This window comes from Bicyclus anynana, chromosome 4 (assembly GCF_947172395.1).
Source record: "Bicyclus anynana chromosome 4, ilBicAnyn1.1, whole genome shotgun sequence".
Taxonomy (NCBI): domain Eukaryota; kingdom Metazoa; phylum Arthropoda; class Insecta; order Lepidoptera; family Nymphalidae; genus Bicyclus; species Bicyclus anynana.
The window spans coordinates 10048575-10068966 of record NC_069086.1 but is presented as its reverse complement, the minus strand read 5'-3'; the positions used below and the strand labels follow the sequence as shown (position 1 = coordinate 10068966).

The 20392-nt window shown below is 35.5% G+C and overlaps 2 protein-coding genes across 2 annotated transcripts in view; both read right to left on the bottom strand.

Moving 5' to 3' along the window:
• Nucleotides 1-260: 260 nt before the first annotated feature.
• Nucleotides 261-4780, bottom strand: LOC112043304 (bystin). Its single transcript, XM_052891465.1, has 8 exons — nt 4533-4780; nt 4327-4447; nt 3510-3750; nt 3174-3330; nt 2887-3078; nt 2407-2615; nt 508-658; nt 261-393 (listed from the first exon to the last, which is right to left on the bottom strand). The coding sequence occupies exons 1-8, from the start codon at nt 4662-4664 to the stop codon at nt 313-315; spliced, it is 1284 nt and encodes a 427-aa protein (XP_052747425.1). The 5' UTR covers nt 4665-4780; the 3' UTR covers nt 261-312.
• Nucleotides 4781-5858: 1078 nt separating this feature from the next.
• LOC112043275 (potassium voltage-gated channel unc-103-like) overlaps nt 5859-20392 on the bottom strand; it is a 38678-nt gene continuing 24144 nt past the window's right edge. Inside the window, exons 14-17 of the mRNA XM_052891464.1 lie at nt 20022-20099; nt 19045-19430; nt 18134-18391; nt 5859-18043 (exon numbers count right to left, since the gene is read on the bottom strand). Of these exons, the coding sequence (XP_052747424.1) occupies nt 17885-18043; nt 18134-18391; nt 19045-19430; nt 20022-20099 (881 nt within the window). The 3' untranslated portion in view covers nt 5859-17884. The remainder of the gene's footprint in view (nt 18044-18133; nt 18392-19044; nt 19431-20021; nt 20100-20392) is intronic.

Here is a 20392-nt window from a genome sequence, read left to right as displayed (position 1 = left end):
GGAGAGGGGTCAAACCTTCCAAATAAGTTTAATCCCACCATACTGTTTTAAATGCAGATTGGTTGGTTTTGGTTGGTATGGTTGGGTGTAACACCACCAACTTTGTAGCTCTGTGCTATTACTGACAATTTCTTAGAAGAAGTGTTATTAATACCTACAAGCTAAATTTTACTGTATTTTACAAATGTCGCCTGACTGCGTTCAATACAGTAAAATCTCTTAGCAGGGTATCTTTAAATGGGCTGCAAAAACAAACTGAATATGTTATAATAATATGTTTATTAAAGTATACTATGCAATAATTATATTGTTTTATTCAACAACCATACAGTTTTGTACTTGATCATTGACTTCCACATCCCTGCACTTGGCTGCTTGTAATTCCCGCCGTATCTTAAAACAAAAATGCAATTAATTAATAAAATAGTATAATAATATAATTAATTAAAAAAATAGAATAAAATAACAATTATTTTTTGTTAATAATATTGTTATAAAAAATCTTACTTCTGGAGTTACAGTAGGGTGAGACTGTTTTCTTAATAGTTCTAAAAGTGCATCTCTTTGTTCAGTGGATATGTCAGCTTTGTACCGTTGGACGAAGGTCAGCAACGCCTGATGCCACAGCACTGGCAGTGCTCTGGATTCACTTTGGAATCTGTGTATTGCAAACAACAGTAAATATATAAAAAAAAGATATAATGAATTAGAGTTGAATAATTTTTTAATTTTTTTCCAAGTAAGCCCACTTCCATCTTAGGCTGCATGAAGTCAAAGATGGTTGTGGGCTTGCTTGAAAGATGCACTAAATAGATCATTCTACTTGTACCTCTGATGGTATCTACTTGTCAGTATGTCTTTGTCAATAGGGTGGTAACTAACCACTTTATTATAAATTATTCATAAGTACATACAATGCAATACATTAAATAAATAGCTCAACTGTAAAGCGGCCGGATTCATCACCGAGTGGTGGTGGTTTGATGCCTGCACCATTGGACCATTTATACCCACTCCCACTCCAGTCTTTCCCGACTATTAGAAGTATTAATATAAAGAAATTATATATTATAACTAGCGGACGCCCGCGACTTCGTCCGCGTAAATTTCGATGTCAACTTTACTACTATCCCTACCCTACCCTACCCCTACCCTACCACTACCCCAACTCTACCCTACCCAACCCCTACATCTATCCTACCCTTACCCTACCCTACCCTGCCCCTACCCCCACCCTACCCCTACCCTACCCCAAACCTACCCCTACCCTACCCCTACCTTACCTACACCCTACCCCCAACCTACCCCTACCCTCCCCATACCCTATCCCTTTCCTACCTCTATCCCACCCGTACCCCTATTTCACGCCTATCCTACCCCTACCCTACCACTTCCCTATCCTACCCGTACCTCTATCCTACCACTACCCTACCTCTACCCTATCACTACCCTAAACCTACCCTACCCCTACACTACCCCTACGCTTCCCTACCCGTACCCTACCCTTAGCAAAATCGGTCCAGTCCTTCGAGAGTGGTGGTATGACCAAGAGAAATAGAGACTTCTATGCTAATAATATAAAGAGGTAAAGTTCGTGTGGTTGTAGGAGGTAATCTCTGGATCTACTGGACCGATTTGGAAAATTGTTTTACCAATAGAAAGCTACGTTATTTGCGAGTGTTATAGGCTATGTTTGATCTTCATATTCACACGGGAACGGGAACTACGTAAATGAAAGCGCCGGGCGTCATATAGCGGAATTTCTGCGTCTTTTAGAAATTTTGTATTATCTCCGAAACTATTTAAGTAATTAACATACTGTAAAGGGCAAATCTTGTCTCTATAATATCCTTGTGATTATTAAATAATTTATTTTAATAAGGATTAAAGTTTAGTTCTATAAATAATGACGTAAACCTAAGTATATAAAATTATTAATTTTTAAAACACAAAAGGTACTATATCTGCTAATATATAGAAGATAGATATATGGTGTCGCGGACTTTTTTGTATAACTTTTAAAGATACATAAAGTCTCCATACATTAATTTCAATTTTACACAATAGTTAAGGCAGCGCATGCGAATAAGTCTTTAAGAGGATTTTCAGTCCGACCTGTATGACAAAAACTGTGATAACTCGGCTAATATATATGATACCAATATAAAATATAGCCTATAGCACTCCCCGATAATGTAGAATTCTACTGGTGAAAGAATTTTTAAAATCGGACCAGTAGTTCCGAAGATTACCCCATTTAAAAAATGTGACAAACTTACAAACTTACAAACTTTACCTCTTTATAATATTAGTATAGATAAAGAAATTATTAATAAATAATAGTTATTATCTTAAAACACAAAGATAAACTATTTCTATTGAGAGTACAGTATAGAGCATATATACCTGATAAAGTGGAAAACTACAGAGTCTACAACTCGGTATGGAAGTGCATATTTCTTATCAAACAATATTCTCAAAAATATTGAATTGGCGCCTGTGTAGTCCATTTCTGCAATTTTCAGTAAAGCTGCACTGGAATGAAGAACTGGCACAGAATTCCGAGCCAAAACAGAACCAACTATTACAGCTTCACGCAATGTGCAGTCACCAGCCTAAAACATTTACATTTTGATTTATTGTTGTTGTAAATCCCTTTCCAAAATCATGAAACATATGCAGACATCTATGATTTCATCTACATGTTTTTTGCCACAGACAACATTCTTCCTCCTTAGGAAACCTCCAAACTTTTTTAGCTCTACTTCAGACAAGAGATTTCAAAAACCGTTTAATTATATTATATTTAGTATGGTATACAATTAATTTAGTGTATTACATAAAAACCAACCCTAAAACTAAACTAAACTTAAAAATTCACATTACCTCTAAAAGTGGCAACAAAATGCCTTTCATGAATGCTCCAGGCTTAAACAAAGACTTCCTTAAAGCTTGATACAGATGAAAGTTTAATCTTTTGTATTCTGCCAGGTCGTCTCTCACTCTAGGCAGAAGTACTAAGTTATAAAATCTCTGTGCCATTTTCTCTTTCAAATTTGATGCAAATATCCTTGTTGCCTAAAACAAAATTGTGAAGAAAGGTAACTAAGCTATTAACAAGGCAATCCAAGATAAAATAATGTGTTAAATAACAGTCAATAAAATAATATTACTTGATACATGGCTGCTGCTGACCAAGTGGTAGGTTCAGTAATGTATAGTATTTGTTCCCAATTTTGTAAATGTGGTACCATCTTAAATGCTTTGGGCAATTTTCCAGATCTATATTTCTGTAAAACATCTCTTACACCTTCGTACATTGTCTTAATTCTGCAAAATAAATTTTTATTACTTAATTTCTTTCAACTACAATTAAGAAAAAAAGCTTCATGGTTTTTCAACACCAATTCAACCAAGAACCAAGAAGGTTCCATGGACTGGACTCTGAAGAAAACAAAATATATATAAAAACTCAGGTATTAAACTATATTAGTAATCATTAATTGTACCTTGGATCAATATTTTGCAATTTCAAAGTTTCTACATCTGAGAATTGAGTTTGGAGTTCAGTTTGCTTGTCTGTTATTTTATCTTTTATGATATCTGCCAGTGTTCTTGTTTTCTCTGGTTTAGAGGACATGAACAGTTTCAAGGCCTCCTCATCCTCTTCATTGATTTCAATATTATCATAGAAAGTGTCTGGTTCCAAATCATCTTGGTCTGAACCTTCCTCATGGTCAGATGTTGTATCTAAATGTAAAGTGAAATACTTAATATATTGTAAAAAATACTTTTGGCTTATGTGTAATATTAATGTATCACTGAAAAATTACAACCACAATATAATTATAAAATGTGTCCTAACTTTCTGGTGCTAGCTTATTGTTGAATTTCGGGACATGTTTTATATCATATATTTATATTTATAGTGATAAAAAGTTTTTTATTGATAGGGTTATTGCAGATATCTATTAAGCAATGCATAATTGAATATTTGCATTGGTTAATCTACATATATTATTACTGTACAGTTACATTATAAGTTGCTTAGACACATTAAGCTGCTTCGTGTAATAGTTGCCTCTGTAGACTTGTACTTATGTATTATATAGCTGACACAGCACAGTTTCACCCGTGTTGTTCCCGTTCCTGTATGAATACGGAGATACGGAAGAATATATTATAGCCTTCTTTGTTAAATGAGCTGTCCAATACTGAAAAAAATTTCAAATTGGACCTGTAGTTCCTGAGATTAGTGTGTTCGACCAAACAAACAAACTCTTCAGCTTTATAAAATTAGTGTATATTATAGTTTGTATAACTTACCAAGGAATGATACTGATGCTGAAGTTTTTGAAATTGCATTATTTGAGTCATTACTGATTTCTGCTGCCTGTTGTGTCCTTGCAGCTTTTAATATTTTTTTCGACAAATCAGCATTAACAAACTGAAAGAACATAAGCAACAATTATAAATTTCACAATACTAAGGACTACGTCTTTAAATACTGACAAGAAATTAAATTGGCTTACTTCTTCATCATCTTCATTCCAGATTTTGATTTTTCTATTTTTAACCTTTACGGCATTTGAGGTCTCAATTTGATCGGCTAATGATATATTTTTTGCAACTTGCGATGGCTTAAACTTTTTAGCTTTCCCCATTTGTTTGTATTGAAAGAAAAGTTGGAGTTTTATTAATATTTTTCAAAACATAAATAGCAAGAAATCAAAGAATGGAAGTGGAACACGCTGCCTGCTGGAGTGTTGGATTGGAACGAAATGACATTGACACTTGACAGTTGACACTTGGCAGTTGAAACTTGACAGTTGACACGTTGACACTTGACAGTTAATTTTTTCTATCTCGCTATAAGTTGGCTGTACGTATAACCTATTTAAGTTACTTGACAGTGCATTGACAATTGATTCATAGACTAGTAAAAAATGTTGAAAAACTAGGTATAACCTTAGATCATTAAAAAGAATGGACCTGTTTCTTACCCAAATTCACTAACAAAAAAGTCTGTCGTTTTTTGAGGGGGACGAGGTAAACTCACACATCGAAAACATCTCTCGCAATACACACACGCGTAATTTTTACACAGACTAACCAACACATCGCTTATACTATCCACAGAATATATATATAGAATGTTCGATTACTTAATCGATTTTTTGCTGTTCCGTCAAAAGAATCGATTCTTTTTAGACATCGTTTTTATTACAAATTTGTAAAATTATGGTAGAAATACTTACAAATTAAATGTTACTCCATCTTTTACTAAACTACAAGTTTTTGGCGGTTTTTTATGCCATTCAACTACACAAACCGGCATTTTTAGGGAGCTCTTTACACGACGAAAACGATTACAACAATGAAACATCGATTCTTAATTTCATCAGTTTTATAAACGCGTTAGATCATTGATTCTTGATCTTTGACAGAGGGGTAACGGTATACGAGGCAAGTCCTTTCTTTTTAATGGTCTAATGGTATAACCCATCCGTCTCGTAAATCTATGGCATAACCCGACTACTTAGACCATTATTTAGTAGTTTAGATGCTGTGCTACGATGGAACATACCTAGATACATAGAAACATAGATAGGCCAGTAGACGCCACTTTTTACCTGACTTCGGTGAAGCCAAAAGGTAGATTTTGGTAGTCTAGTAAGTTGCATTGAAGGTAGAGATTTTTATATTTTTTAGAAATATCAATAAAACTTAAAAATGATAAAATTTTATCGATAATTTAGTAGTGGTCATGATGTCAGCTCAAATCACCTTGTAGAGTTCGTCGTGCTATTTACGGGACATCCTGTATATTGAAGTATTTATAAATAAAACAACAAACATATCGCCTGTGCGTGATATTTTTATTTTTTTCTGAACTTAATTACGTCAGCGATCATTATTATTTTTGCGCTGTTCAAAATATCATCGACTATAATATGGCTAATGTGCTCAGTTTAGTTACAATGACGTCAGTACACACAATACAGCATTGTACAATTTATTTCATGGTACTGAACAAAAGCTATCTAATTTTAAAGCAAAGTTGGATTGTATAAAATTATTAAAAACCAATAAATAAATTAAATCAACAAGCTACTGGAATCACAGTTTGTAATATCATTTACTCGTTGCAGATATGATTACGAGTAAGTTAAAGTTCTTATTAAATAATTAGTTAGACTTCTCTCAGACGGGGAAGTTACTTATGCAATTATATTTTGAATTAAATCCGGCTTGTTTGAGTTCATGCCCACTTAAAAATAATTTCTGGGTAAGTTGTTGAGGCTTAGAAATAGAGAACTTTCTATAAAATATCGGCTATTCTTAATTAGACTAATATTATAAGGTAAAATTAAAGGTATTGTTGGGGGTAATCTCTGCATCTACAGAACCGATTTTAAAAATTCTTTTAGGCATTCTTACGGGAACGGGAACTACGCGAGTGCGGGGCGTCTGTTAGTAAAATATAAAAATAGACTTTAACGTCTAGAAAGATCATTGATATTTGCGAAATTATCATTTTTATACAAAGAAAACAATTTTTGCAACATATCTGTAATAGACGCAATTTAATCTTTTAAAACTGTAATTACAGTAGGTACTTGGAAGTGTTTTAGTTCCGAGGAGTAATCACACTTCTAGTAGGTATGCTATTATGTGAGTATATACTCGAATAATAATAATAAAAATAAACCCTTACATACCTCTCTCTCTCTCTCCCTATCACGAAAGCTCAACATTTCAACGACCGATCCAGGGCTCGAACCTAGGAATTCAAGATCTGAAGCCAGATAGGCCTACAGTGTGAACTACTGGGCCTTATTATGTTAATTATAATGCGACATAGATAACTGTCCCCGTAGAGCTATTTCCAAGTGTAGGTATATGATTCGAAAGCAAGCAAAAGTGTTACTCGTACAATTTATAAACAAATAATAGTGTGCTTATTAAATTGATTATTATTATTATTATAGAAAACTTAACTAGTGTTAAACCTAGGGGGCGCGAGCGTGATCCACGAGCTAGTGTTATAAAATTAATTTTCTCGCCTCGCACCACCTAGGTCGACTTAACAGTTATTATTGCATAACAATAAAAATATATACACAAGGTATAACAGGATACATTAGCGGTTTTTATGGAAATGTGATATTTATGATATTAAACAATTAGGTACTTATTTATTAGGTTGGTACATAATTATGGTAAACTCAAAAGCTCCAAAGATTCTTATTCAATCTTCTGAGCGTTAACCGCTACTAACAAAGTATTTTATTACACTTTGATGATTGAGGATCTACAGTACATTATACAGTAGGCAATTATGGAGTTTGGACCTACATGCGCCTACTTATGTAGTTATAGATACCTTTGGTAGAATATTTTGTTCCGTAAGATTGAATATTCAAACTTTGAAGCTTCTGATTTATCTCTAACCTTCAAATTAATTAAGTAGGCACTATCATAAAATTGTAAACTCATATAATTGTCCGGCTGTAAACACACAGTACCCGTACCTATACCGTAGCATACGCATCGAGCTAAGTGTATTAAACCGATTTAGATGCAACTTTCTAAGTTAAAAAGCTTACCTACAATTTGTCGGACTTAGGTAGACTTGCAACGCGAGTTTGTTAAAACCCGTTTGACCCGTTGAAAACGGTGATATACTACGGTGTTCATTAAGTAGTGAGAACGACTAAGATTTTATTTTCAACATATAGTCACCTTTTAGGAGTAGGTACACACTTGGCATATCTTTTTTCTAAACATAAAATTTCTTTTTTCTAAACATAAATAGAACGGTATCACGATGATCGGATAAAATAAATTTTCCAACATTTTTAACCATTTGTTACGGCTGGCGTAGGGCGTCCCGAACGCGGGTCGTCATTGGTGGGAGTTGTTCTTCGCTTAAGCTCAGCACACCAACGTACAGCATTTTATTTTTTATAAGCTTTACAAGTTAGCCCTTAACTACAATGTCACCTGATGGTAAGTGATGATGTAATCTAAGATGGAAGCGGGCTAACTTGTTAGGAGGAGGATGAAAATCCACACTTGCAGAGACACATTTTCATGCAGAGATATTTAATTACCGAGCTAACTTCAATTTTCTCAATTTTCGTGAACACGTTTTGACACAAAGCAAACGAATGACGACATTCAGAAAAAACAAAATAGAATCGTTTTTTTTGCTTTATTAGTATTGTAGATATCTGAACTATGTTTGCCAGTATTTATATTTTTTCTTTCCAAGAAGTATATATATCATTCTCATTACTTATTGAACACCATGTAATAGGCATTACCGATATTTTAGTAGGTACACTAGACCCGAATTACAATAAATACAAGCGGGCAAAGCTTTGGCAAAAGCTGTATGCAATTAAAACGTAAACGTGATTCAGAACTTATATTTAGCATTAGCAATATTTTTTTTACTTCAGTAAGTACCACAGAGGAGCAAAATGATGTGTACATTTAGTTTATCTGGCTCTTTGCCACATTTTCTTAAGTGACATTTTTAGGGCTCTGCAAGAACCTATACTCGTACATCAATGCTCTGCGAGGTTTTATACAACTTATGTAGATATATTTTTAACCGACTAAAATATACCTTGTTACCGTTTTATGGGAATCAGAAGTTCAATGTCAATGCCAGTCATGTAGCATTACCCGCAAAGAAATTATAATAGTTAGTAGTTAGAATTGTTTTAGGTAATTTATAGTGGTACGTCATTGGTACATGCACCCAACTTAAAACAGCAAAAAAAACGTGATTTTTGCCGTAGGTATGTCCAAATTCGATGTGTTTGCGTGAAGCTCTAAATATGCTAAGCCTAAAGATAACATCAGATCACATACCTCACGATCAATATTATTGAATATAGGAGGATGTAATTTAACTACAATAATATGTCCATGTAATCGATGGGGATTAATTCTCATGTAACGTCACTAAGTAAACCAATCTGTCCTCATGAAATTAATAGGTAAATGGACGGAATAGTTCCAAGATGAAAAACCAGCCAAATGCGAGAGCGACTCGCGAGCAGAACGTTCCGTACCATAAATTGGTCGCAAAATAGTTTACTAAAAACGATAATCTAATGATGTCAACATAATCAAATAGTTAAATATTATCGTTTTTCCAGATGGCCTATACTATAGAATCTATATAGCAATTAGCAGTGGATTGTATGTAAAAGCTCTTTAGGTATTGCCTAATTCGATAATACCAGACAAATAGGAATTTCGTTTTTATATATATATAATTATATACCTTCATAAAACGAATCGTTTTTTAGCTTTTAATATTGTATAAGTCATTATATTAGCCAGTGCACAGTAAAACCAACTGTGGTTTGTGTTGCATTATGGTTAGGCTTAATTTCATTATGTATTTTATAGAATAATAAATAAATATAAAATAATATATATCTCTCTCATTTTTTTGGATAACATTAAACTTTAAGCACTTGTTAGGGACGTAACAAAAATAAGGGACAACAATCATATTTTATAAATGATTTCGCTCTTAAGAAAAATAATTTAAGCTTTTGCTCGTAGTTGTTAGCGGTAACTGACGTTTTACTTTTAATTCAAATATGTTTTTTATGAGGTCACATAAATATTCTTGCTTATATAAATTTTCTGGCTTAAATAATAATACGTATACACACGCTCTATAAAGTTCGAAGTGAGCAGTTACTTATCAAATGTCGTGTAGTATCTAGGTAAGTCGGAACCTAGATTTTATGGATTTCTAGATAGATAGAGGCAGGTATCTTATTCCTGACTGTGAAAGCCGGCAGGATGTAATGGAACAAATTGCCACTAATTATTTTTCAGGCGGAATTCTAAAGCAGAAAGGCGAATGTTTTGTTGGTGCATTATGCTATGAGAACCAAAACCTTAATAACATTAATTGATTAGTATTGTTTATCTGATTTTTCGGAAAATTTCGATGCCTCAATTATTTGAAACTCCAGTCCTTCGGGATTCATTTGCATGATCGTCGATTCTCCTGCACTATACAAGCACTCTCGCTTCAGTTACATTTTTGGTAATAACTCAGTAAATGGCAATAATTTAATTAACATTACGTACGCATCAAAACTTGCCCAAATGGACTTTAGAAAAACTACTGTTACACATGCTCATTTCAAGCACAAAAGCATGCTACTATTGAGCAGTTGCTACTTATTAGCATGTGTATCGCAACATTGTTAATAATGAGCATGCTACTTGCTGCATGGGTGGAAGGGGGCGTGCTTTTAGCGCGTCTGTACAGGTTTGCTTATTGAGTATGCTAGTCGATCAGAATTGCTATTCTGTATTCACTTCACCTTAATCTCTTCCTGTCTAACACGATACTATAGACTGATAGCGATAGTTACAAATTAGCATGTGTAATTGGAATGTTTGCTTTGAGCATGTTTATTTAAGAGCATACTTAAAAATAGCATACTTATTGCTAGCAAATGTAAACTGATGATAAGGATGCTCGTGTTGTGCATACTTAATAGCACGTTTTTAGCATGCTATTTTAGAGCATGTGTAACAGTACCTTAAATGCTGAGCAATTTTGTTACGTAATGTTTTGCTGTTATGCGATGTATGTAGCTTGAACTTTGAAAATGCATTTTGGAGCTAGTTATATATACCTATTATCTCAGCAGGTCTAAGCACAAGCGAAAACGGAAAGAAAGTTATTTCAAAATATTTCAAAATAATGTTTCGGTTTCAAGTAACATTTCTGGCTTAGGTCGATAAATGTAGGTATACTAAACTTATCTAAATAATTGTAATTTAAATAAAATTAAACAAAATTAAAATTAAACATCGCCACGAATAGGGAACGGACAACGAAATACCTAATAAGTAATGTTAACATTATTACGTGCGCTTAACTTTCAGCTTAACAATATAAATTTTCGATCACAGACAAAATTACTAATTAACATTACGCACGCCTTAACAATTTGCGCGTTTACCTAACGTTTTTAACATATAAAATACTAAACTTATCAATAAAATACTCTATAATATTATTACTTACAATACAATAGGGTATTACGCTCCTTAAATCATCTTACTCAATATTATTTATTTTTGAAAATTAAATGAATACCTGCTCAAAAAAAAGTTTATATGAACTCAACTCTCTGCGAGTTGCAGCGTAGCGTAGCGTGGCCACTCGTAGTGCGTAGCAAGAGTTACGTGATAGAGTTTTGCCGCCAAGGCCGTATACTCCATATACACGAGACGGGGTCCTTAAGCATACAAGCAAGTGGGTCTCAAATGGTAAAAATAAAAACTGTCTGATAAGATTGGTATAAATAAATAAAAAAAACAAGAATTGAGTGTAAGCATTGTATTGTGCCAGCCTTCCAGGGTTCTTGTCAGGTCGACGACCCAAGGCATGGGCTCCGTGTCCTTATGTTACTTTACGGTACTACGGCGGCACTTTGCTGCAAGGTTTTTATGGTTTTTGTTTACAGACATATGGCCATTCGCGTGGTATGATTCGACAGTCGATAGTGTTGAGTCCTTCGATAAATAGGACATTATTCTAAGATCGTTTCGTTTACTAGAGCAGACGCTATTCATGCAACTTGCACCCACTTATCCAAAACATTTATTGCTTCTATCGTGGTATTCATAAGCGTGTAATACCCTATCGTGTGATTTAAGTTGAAACAACCAGTTTTTGTGTCTAAAATTATTTCAAGGCAACAATTTTTAAAATGATAAAGCGAGTAACTTTTTATAAGTTCACTTAAGCTTAAGATTAAAGATCTTAATTAAAAACAGTTTACGATTAAATGAATATTTTACAGTGACATTGCTATCACATATCTTAAACGTACATACGTCTACCTAATATTTTATATGAGGAAACCAAATTTATTTGAATATCGTGTACCTATATCCTAAGACTCCCTCGCCACCAGAAATATGAGGATATACGAGTATGAATGAAAGCATCAATATTTGTATTCATAATTAATGTTAGTAAAGCCGTGGTGCAAAAAGATAAGGTGAGCTAAGCTATGTCAACGATGGGGTCCCATTGGTGATCTCACACATATTCTTTGCCATGACTGACCTTGTCACCACTAGGTACAAGTACATACGAGTAGGTCAGTGCACGTAACACATGTTACTATATTTCTGGTGGAAAGATTGCCTGATTATTTATTCAATGCCAATTTTTCCTGTCTATCATATAGCATAGTAATTAATGTAATATTTAGTAACATAAGATAATAACTTTTGCCTCGCATAATATTCTGAGTGAGCGTGACCAATTTTAAAAGAGTGTTAATGCTGTAACACCTAAAATGGATGAAAAAATCTCATTTGTAATACTTTAGTTTCCATACAAGTTTTCAGCTTTAAGCACCTCAAAATTGAATACGCTTTCAATAAATTGCTTTATTTCGACCATTAAAAGCTGTATAATTCACTAGGAATTAAAAAAACAACAATTAAGAGACCAGTGAATGCTTAAAATACATTCATTTTCATATTTCCAATAAATCAATTTAACAGTCTCATGTTTAATAATTTTATTGTTGTGGGTGTTATGTAGGTGCTTATTTTTGCACACATTAAAAAAATACAAGATCCGGCATAATAAATATATACTCATCTGTTATTTAATTGCGATAAGAAATAAATGATGAAAATATTCACATATTGCACATTGCAAGTGAGTTGCACAACTAGGCAACTTTTTAAAATTAACCAATGAGGAAAGGAAGTCAAATAAAAAAATGCATTTAATACTAATTAATAGAATATACCCAAAGTCATTGAGAAGTAAAGGTTGTCTGTACACTTGAACTGTGGAGTTGCCAGATATAAACAGTCAGGTAATGTCATTATGCTTAATTTAACTGTATTAGGTTGGCCTTTTATCTAGTTGACGGTTTCCTAGATTTTGTATGAAAAATGTCTTTGCCCGCAATTTAACTAGGCAACCTATTTGCAATGTGTCACTGAAACATAACTATCATTTATTTCATAGCACTAATGAACAACTGATGATAACTATTTCTAATGACGGATCTCAGACCATAAATCGAAAAGTACGTTGGTAAATTAGTATTAGTATAGTAGCTAGGGCGTTTTTTGGTGACTTTTGGTGATGCACGACGTTGGGACAGCACGATTGAGATTTGGCTGAACTGGCTAAATGTGTATCAAGTCTAATTTTTCAACTACTATTAAAATTAAATATCAGCAGTCCAAAATTTTCTATTCAAATCTCTCACTTTCTGCCTCTAGCTCCCGAGCTAGAGAAAAATTCCCAAGTAAAGTTAATGATAGCTAGCTAGTTAAGGAAAAGTAGTGTAATAAATTAAATAAATCAAGGCTCGAAGACAATTAGTATCATTATGTAGGTACTTATTAACTAAATAGGCAGCTACATAATGTTGGTACCTAATAATGGTAAACATTTGCAATAAATAAGCACTACGGTAACAATAGTTATCTATATTATGTATTATTAAACACTACAACTACGAAAGCAAGCCTGATAAGGCGTTCCACACCAACAAGAGAAAGCAACAAACATTTTGTTTTATTAAATAGTTATTATGAGATAGTTGTTATTATACATTTCGCAATTGACCGACTTACGAATATGTCTATATTAAACTCTATATTAGGTACTTGGTTATACATATTTTTGATTTTTCGAGTAGGTGGGTTAGTTGACATTAAATAAATTTAATTTACGGTTCCTTCACATTAGTATTACTTCACATTTGCATTTAATAGGTATCTACGTTCAAATTATTTTGCCTTGCTTATCTGAAAACAATAATAATTGTAAGCCTTAGTTTCAAATAAACTGCGTTTAATGCAAAAGCGGGTTCTAACGTTAACGTGAATCTTGGTTTTTGAATTCCGTTAAGTGTTTATATCTAGTCTAAGTTCTGCGAAAGCATAAATGGCAATTTGGTAATATATATTTAACTTTTTATATAATTATAATATGTTTTATTAGTCAATTGATTCTTACTTGCTCTGTGCCCACTTGCAATACCGCCGTTTTTTATATAAAATTGGACAAAGCTGTTTGGTAATTATCCTGGATTTCATGTAAAAAATAGCTACGTAGCTCATTATATTGAAACGTCACAACCTGCCTTATATTAAATACTTTAATATTTTGCTCACTCATAATAACTAAATATATCCCTCATGAATTATCCCAAATTGTGTTAAGTTGGTCGAAGCACGTTGCATTTATACAGAACTTAAAATTGGAACACAAGTTAAGTGAAAATATTAAATGACTACAAGATCCAAGATTAAGAAGAAGATTTGTAGAAACTAAACGATATTGAGTGAAACATCTAGGTATTAGTAACGTACTACCTATAACTTTTAACGTTGGATTTAAAAGTTATATATAGAAATCATATTACTTCGAAGTTGACTAAGCCAAGTTACCTGGTTCATGAGCGTTATATATATACATTATAAAAATAAAATTCGATAAAACAAAACGATATTTTACGGTAATATAAAATATTATGAGTTTTATAGCCGAAGGGTATAAAGTTTTTATACCGAAGAACCCCCGGGAGGTTTTTATACCGAAGCGAAAAAACGGAAGCGCAGGCTATAGAGGTTCGAGTTTATATTAGCAACAAATATAGCGTTAAGGGCGTATATTAGGTCGAGGAAAAGGTTTTTACCATTTTATATAAAAATTTAAAAGGTTTTTCATATAAAGTTTTTGCCATCTTGTTGGTAGGGACGTGATCACATTGCTATAAACATTTGGAGCTTCTGATCAAAAAACTGCGACTAGTGGTTTTGGCAGTTATCTCGTAATGCTGCCTATGGAATTCTGCAGAGACCGAAACAGGTGAAAATGTGCAGGTGCAAGGTCGGGACTATACGGTAGACGCATTAACACCTACTAGCCAAACTCTTGTTATCATCGTAAAGAACCATACCCCTTCCGTTGATTAATTCTGGCCGTTTTTCTCAATTTTTTGCTTTAATCTCATCAGTTTCTTGCATTACAGTCAGAAACGATGGTTTTGCCTGGCAGTAACAATTCATAATGAATAATGAATGCCCTTCCAATCCCATAGACAACATCACCTTGTTGCGAGTTAACCCGAGTTCGCCAGCCTCTGTCAGAGTCTGTGAAGCCTGACCGGCCTTTGAACACGATCTTTTTCGCACGTGATCCACTTTCCATCACCAGTTAAATGCTTGTTCGGTTTCATTTCGTCGTAATAAAGAATCTCAAATGAGTACACGGTTCATTAAGTTTCTTTTAGTAAGCTCACGGGGCACCCAAATATCGAGGTTTATTGTGTGCCCAGCTTATTTCAAATGCACCAAAACCGTTTTGTGGTCAATTCCCAGTTCTCCAGCTATATCATAACTACTAATACGGCAATTCATTACCTATACGTAAAATTGAAAAATTGTTGCTCCACTTTTTCAAAAATAGCTTGAAAATGGCATCAATTTTGTACGTAACAGGGCGACCAGAGCGACGTGCATCTTTGATATCAATATTTCCGAATTGAAAACGCTTAAACCAAATTTGTTCTACTCTCACAGATACTGCATTAGGCACATAAGCTTCACAATTTTTTTTCGCGGCTTGTGTTGCATTTTTACCTTTTTGTGTAGTAAAATTTTAAAATGTATTGAATTTATTCATTAGATTCACTCACTGTAAAAATAAGAAAAACAAATGAAAATCACACATTTTCCTAATTTGAATTTAGAATTGTCCTCTTTAAAATTAAAACTTTTTAGTGATACCAAAATCAGTCAGATACATACGAGTATGGCCATAGCCATATAACCAAAGAGATTTTATTACAAGTACATACTACATGCGGAAAGACTTTTTCCCCAACCTATTAGTAAACTCGAACCCTTTAAATATTTTTTTAAGTCTGAGTAATCATTTTAAATGTAAGTAAAAGCTGTTTGGAATTTTTTAAACCTTAGTTACGAATGATGAAAATTGCATGTTGAAAAGGTAGGTATTTTATCCTGCCGAATTTATTCGCATCTTTCGCAATTTTGACTCTGCTGTTTTTGTCTTCCCTTATGAGTAGTGTAGTATTTTAGTAGATATGCTACTTTTTATACCTATATACACAATACAAATATCTAGCGTATCTGACTGTGTGAATGTACCTATATTAAAATCATTAAATTATTTAGAGAATAGTTTGGGTTATTGCATTATTATTATAATTTAATAACAAATTATAAAATTTTCCAGTACCTAAGCATAAAAATAATTAAGACTATCGTATAATAGGTAGGTATTATATTATTTATATTTTGTCTATGTATATTTGATGCTAACGCTGCATTATTGAAATTTAAACATCAAGCATCAAATATATGTAATTATATGAAAATCATGAAGTCTGTTGGTTCTTACATTAGTGTACTTTTATTATTGCTTACATGATATTATATTGGCGAGATGTCTTACCCATTACTATTATCTACTGATACAATATAAAGATAATCATATTATAATCATTGAGCCATAATTTAGCAATAAATCTTAGATACAAAAAAAATCTCACAAAAGTTGCGCTTAGTTCAACAACTTCATCGTTCTTCTAAAACAATATTGTTACACTTTTGCATTAAGGATGATACATTTCATTGTTGAAAATCGTGCAAGTATAGTTAACTTTAACAACTTGGTATATATAATGCAAAGAGCAATATTCTATTAAACAGAGCGGAAGTCAATATAATACATTATTACGTAAATATAAAATAAACTCGAATAACTGTGCCTTAGTAGGTACTTGTACATGTTATTATTATATTTATAAACCAGAAAAATGTTTTATTTAAAATTAGACGTTAGTCAGTCGAAGTTTGGGTAAATAAATTAACAATAGTTTGTTTTAAATGTTAATATGGTATGCAACACTGAAGTTTACGTGGTATTTACGTACATCTATAATATTATAACGACAAGCAAACTTTCATAAACGCGCTTCTACAAGGAGCATTCCAAAATGTTTGATCAAAGTAGTGTTAGATATTAACTAGCTACAATGTAAAGGCAAGGAGCAAGGACGGGTAGAAAGCGTTTATCGTTTACTCTCTTCTGGAAAAGTTCCCGGCGTTACATCGTGTCTCAGTCTTATAACTTTTTGCTCTGTGCGGTTGACGTCTGCACTGAGCTCTCGTCAGATCTACGGAGTCGCTCACGCGGGCTGAGTCGACTTTAGTACAACAACCAAAACACGAGATTTATTTATAAATTTCTCATATTTTTTATTATATTTAATAACGTTCGTAGTTAATCTACGAGTAAAACTTAAAGAACCCGATGCATCCATACAATATTACGTGTCAAAACACTCAAGGACTCGTACTCACGAGTACATGCACATGACGTACTCGTTTTATAATATCGCGAATAAAATTTTCAAAATCGAGGCCAATTTTTATTCGACCCAAACTTGGACACTTCAGTATTTGCTTTACTTACTACGGCAACAATCTGTGCAATTAATATACGAATGGACTCGCTTGCGAGCGGACGTCGTCGGCGGTCCGCGAGGACGTGTCAGTGTCGGCATCGACGAAAGTACAAAATTGGTCCACGCGTGGGGTCAGCGCGTCACAGGAAGGTTCTCGCGTCGTCGGGGCGCGCGCGCGTGATCCGCCGGCAGAAGTGGAACCGCGCGCGCGGCGCGGGCGCGAGCGTGGACGCGGGCGGCTCGGGCGCGGCCGGCGAGCCGCCGCACGAGCCACACGAGGCGGACTCTGCGAGCGAGCGCGTCGATGGCCGGGAGCAGGGGGCGCTCGTCTCGCCTGCCTCACACTACCTGTAGAACGAGTGCGAGTGCGGCGGCGGCGGCAGCGCCGGCGGCACGGGCGCGTGCGGCTCCGACGCCGAGCGCTGCACCCCAGGCGTGCGGTCCGCGCGCTCCCCGCGCCCGCCGCGCCCGCGGTCGGCGCTCCAGTTCCACTCCCACTGGTTCTGTACGACGAGTTTTATTACAAAGTGTACTTAGAATGTGTAAAAAGCATTTTGTTGGTTTCACCTCATTGGTGTGGCAGGCTAAATTACCTCATTGGTGTGAGGAACAGACAGCGAAGGCTTGGCCAAGGGTTGGGCGGGCGTGTGCGCAGCCGGCGTGGGCGGCGCGTTGTGGAGCGGTGCCTCGCGCGCCTGCAGCAGCTGCAAGATGCGGCGCACGTCGGCCGTCAGTCCGCTCTCCAGCGCGGCCACGCGCCGGCTCAGCTCCTCCAGCCGCGACAGGATCGTGGCCACCGAAGCCGCGGTCGCCGCCGCGCCCACATTTTGGTATTGGGGCGATAGAGCATCCTGAAATACATTTCATTGAAATTTAATTTCTTAACGTACGTCCAGAACTCTCAAAATATTAAAGTCAAGTATAGGTACGTACTTAATTTATACAAACTCAAGTACATACATATATTTTAATCAATTTTACAAAATAAATATAATTCTGAGCTCACACTTTTGTTACATTAACAGTAACATAGGTGTGGTCAATATAACGTTGATACCAATATCCATAGAGTATTACATAATACGAGTAGCTCTCGTACAAAAGAGCTCAACGAGTTCCATGAGACAGGAATTGCATGCGGAGGGAGCGGCAGGAATCGCACCGATCGACGAAAAAGCAGTTAAGAGTCACGATAACCCAGTGGGTAGGACCTCTAGCTTCGACTAAGAGGGTGTAGGTTTGAATTTAGTCCGGGGCATGCACCTTCAACTTTTTAGTTAGTAATGTGCATTTTATGAAATTAAAAATCACATGTCCTAAACGGTGAAGGAAAAATCAACGTGAGGAAACTTGCATACCTAGAAATGTTTTTAATGCCCTACGTGTGTGAAGTCTACCAATCCGCATTGGAACAGCGTGGTGGATTAGTCTAACTCTTCTTATTTCTGAGAGGACGCTCATGCTCAACTGTGAGCTGCACGACAATGAATGAACAAATGATCACCTGCACGGCGGTCTGGACTCTGTCCTGTGTGAAGGCGAGCGCGGTGGGGCGGCCGGCCTGGTGCAGGTTGACGGCGGAGTGCGGCGCAGAGCGGGACGCCCGACCGGCGGCGCTGGGCGCGTGCGGCGCTAGGATGTCGTCGCACGAGACGTGCACGGGCGCAGGCGGCGCGGGCGCGGGCGGGCTGGGAGACGCGTTGGTGTAGTACGAGCTGGGGTTGGTACTGAGGCTGGACACGGGCAGCGTGGCGCTGTGCGCCGGCGTGCTGACCGCCGCCTCGCCCGCGCCCGCGCCGCCCGTCAGCGGAGACGTGTCGTGCAGCGGGCCCGCGGAGGACTGCCGCCGAACGCCCGCCCGCCCGCGGTACGTCTGGGGCGTTGATTGAGCTGAAATTTGTACAAGCTTGAATATTTTGCTAACTAAAATGTGCGTTCCTTTATCTGCTAGCGACATATTTTTATTTATACAAATATTTATACACAAATATGTATTTTTTTTATTGTCACCATTCCACGTGGGCATGATTTGTATGAGTTGTTACCATAAGATAGCTTAAGTTTCTTATTGTATTCTTTTTAAATAAAAATAATAATCTGCGTTATTTAAATTTTATATTACGTTGCTATTCTTTCGAGTCAAGTGACGGAAACTCACATTTGTAGGTAACATTGTTGTATATATTCTAATTAATCCTATGTGCACTTTTTTAACACCATTTCACCTTTCCTTTCTCCTTGAGTTCCTTTCGTAAACGTACAAAACTTTAACAAGTCTTTTAATTTAAATATGCAACAGAAATAATCTTCAAAGTTATAAATAACGCAAAAATTTGCAGATTTATTATGATACATTTATGTTTGTTCAGTGACTGGTTACAGTGTGTTTAGAGAACCATTCTTGGTTTTGATTTTGGTAGTATAGGGTAGGCAGTTTGTTTATAGAAACATGCAGCTAAAGAGTTCGTAATGCATACTTACAGTATTTGTTGTGCAGCGGCTGGTGAGTTTTATGGTGGTAGAGGTCTGGGAAGCTCCGTTTTAGTTGCGCTAGCATGCCTGCACACAAGGGCCGCGCTCAGAGCGAGTGGCGAAGGAACGTGGACATGTAGCGAGTCACAAGCACTACCTCAATTTATTGTAACATAAATCCTTTTTCGATTATCGCGATATGAAACCATATTCACAAATCAGCGTGGCATAAAATCTCATTTACAATTTATAATGGAATAAAACTTTATTTAAAAATTATCGAGATTTAAAACCTCATTTACAATTCCTAGCGACACGAAACCTCATTAAAAAATTATGGTAACATTAGAAAATATTCTCAAATTATCGCGACATAGAAG

What these genes read in the sequence shown, in the direction of transcription:
- LOC112043304 (XM_052891465.1), bottom strand. Translation starts at nt 4,664, where the DNA reads ATGGGGAAAGCTAAAAAGTTTAAGCCATCGCAAGTTGCAAAAAATATA. An exon ending in TTGCAAAATATTGATCCAAG is followed by an intron (nt 3,331 to 3,509) that starts GTACAATTAATG and finishes TTTATTTTGCAG; the next exon opens with AATTAAGACAATGTACGAAG. An exon ending in TTTTGTTGCCACTTTTAGAG is followed by an intron (nt 2,616 to 2,886) that starts GTAATGTGAATT and finishes TAAATGTTTTAG; the next exon opens with GCTGGTGACTGCACATTGCG.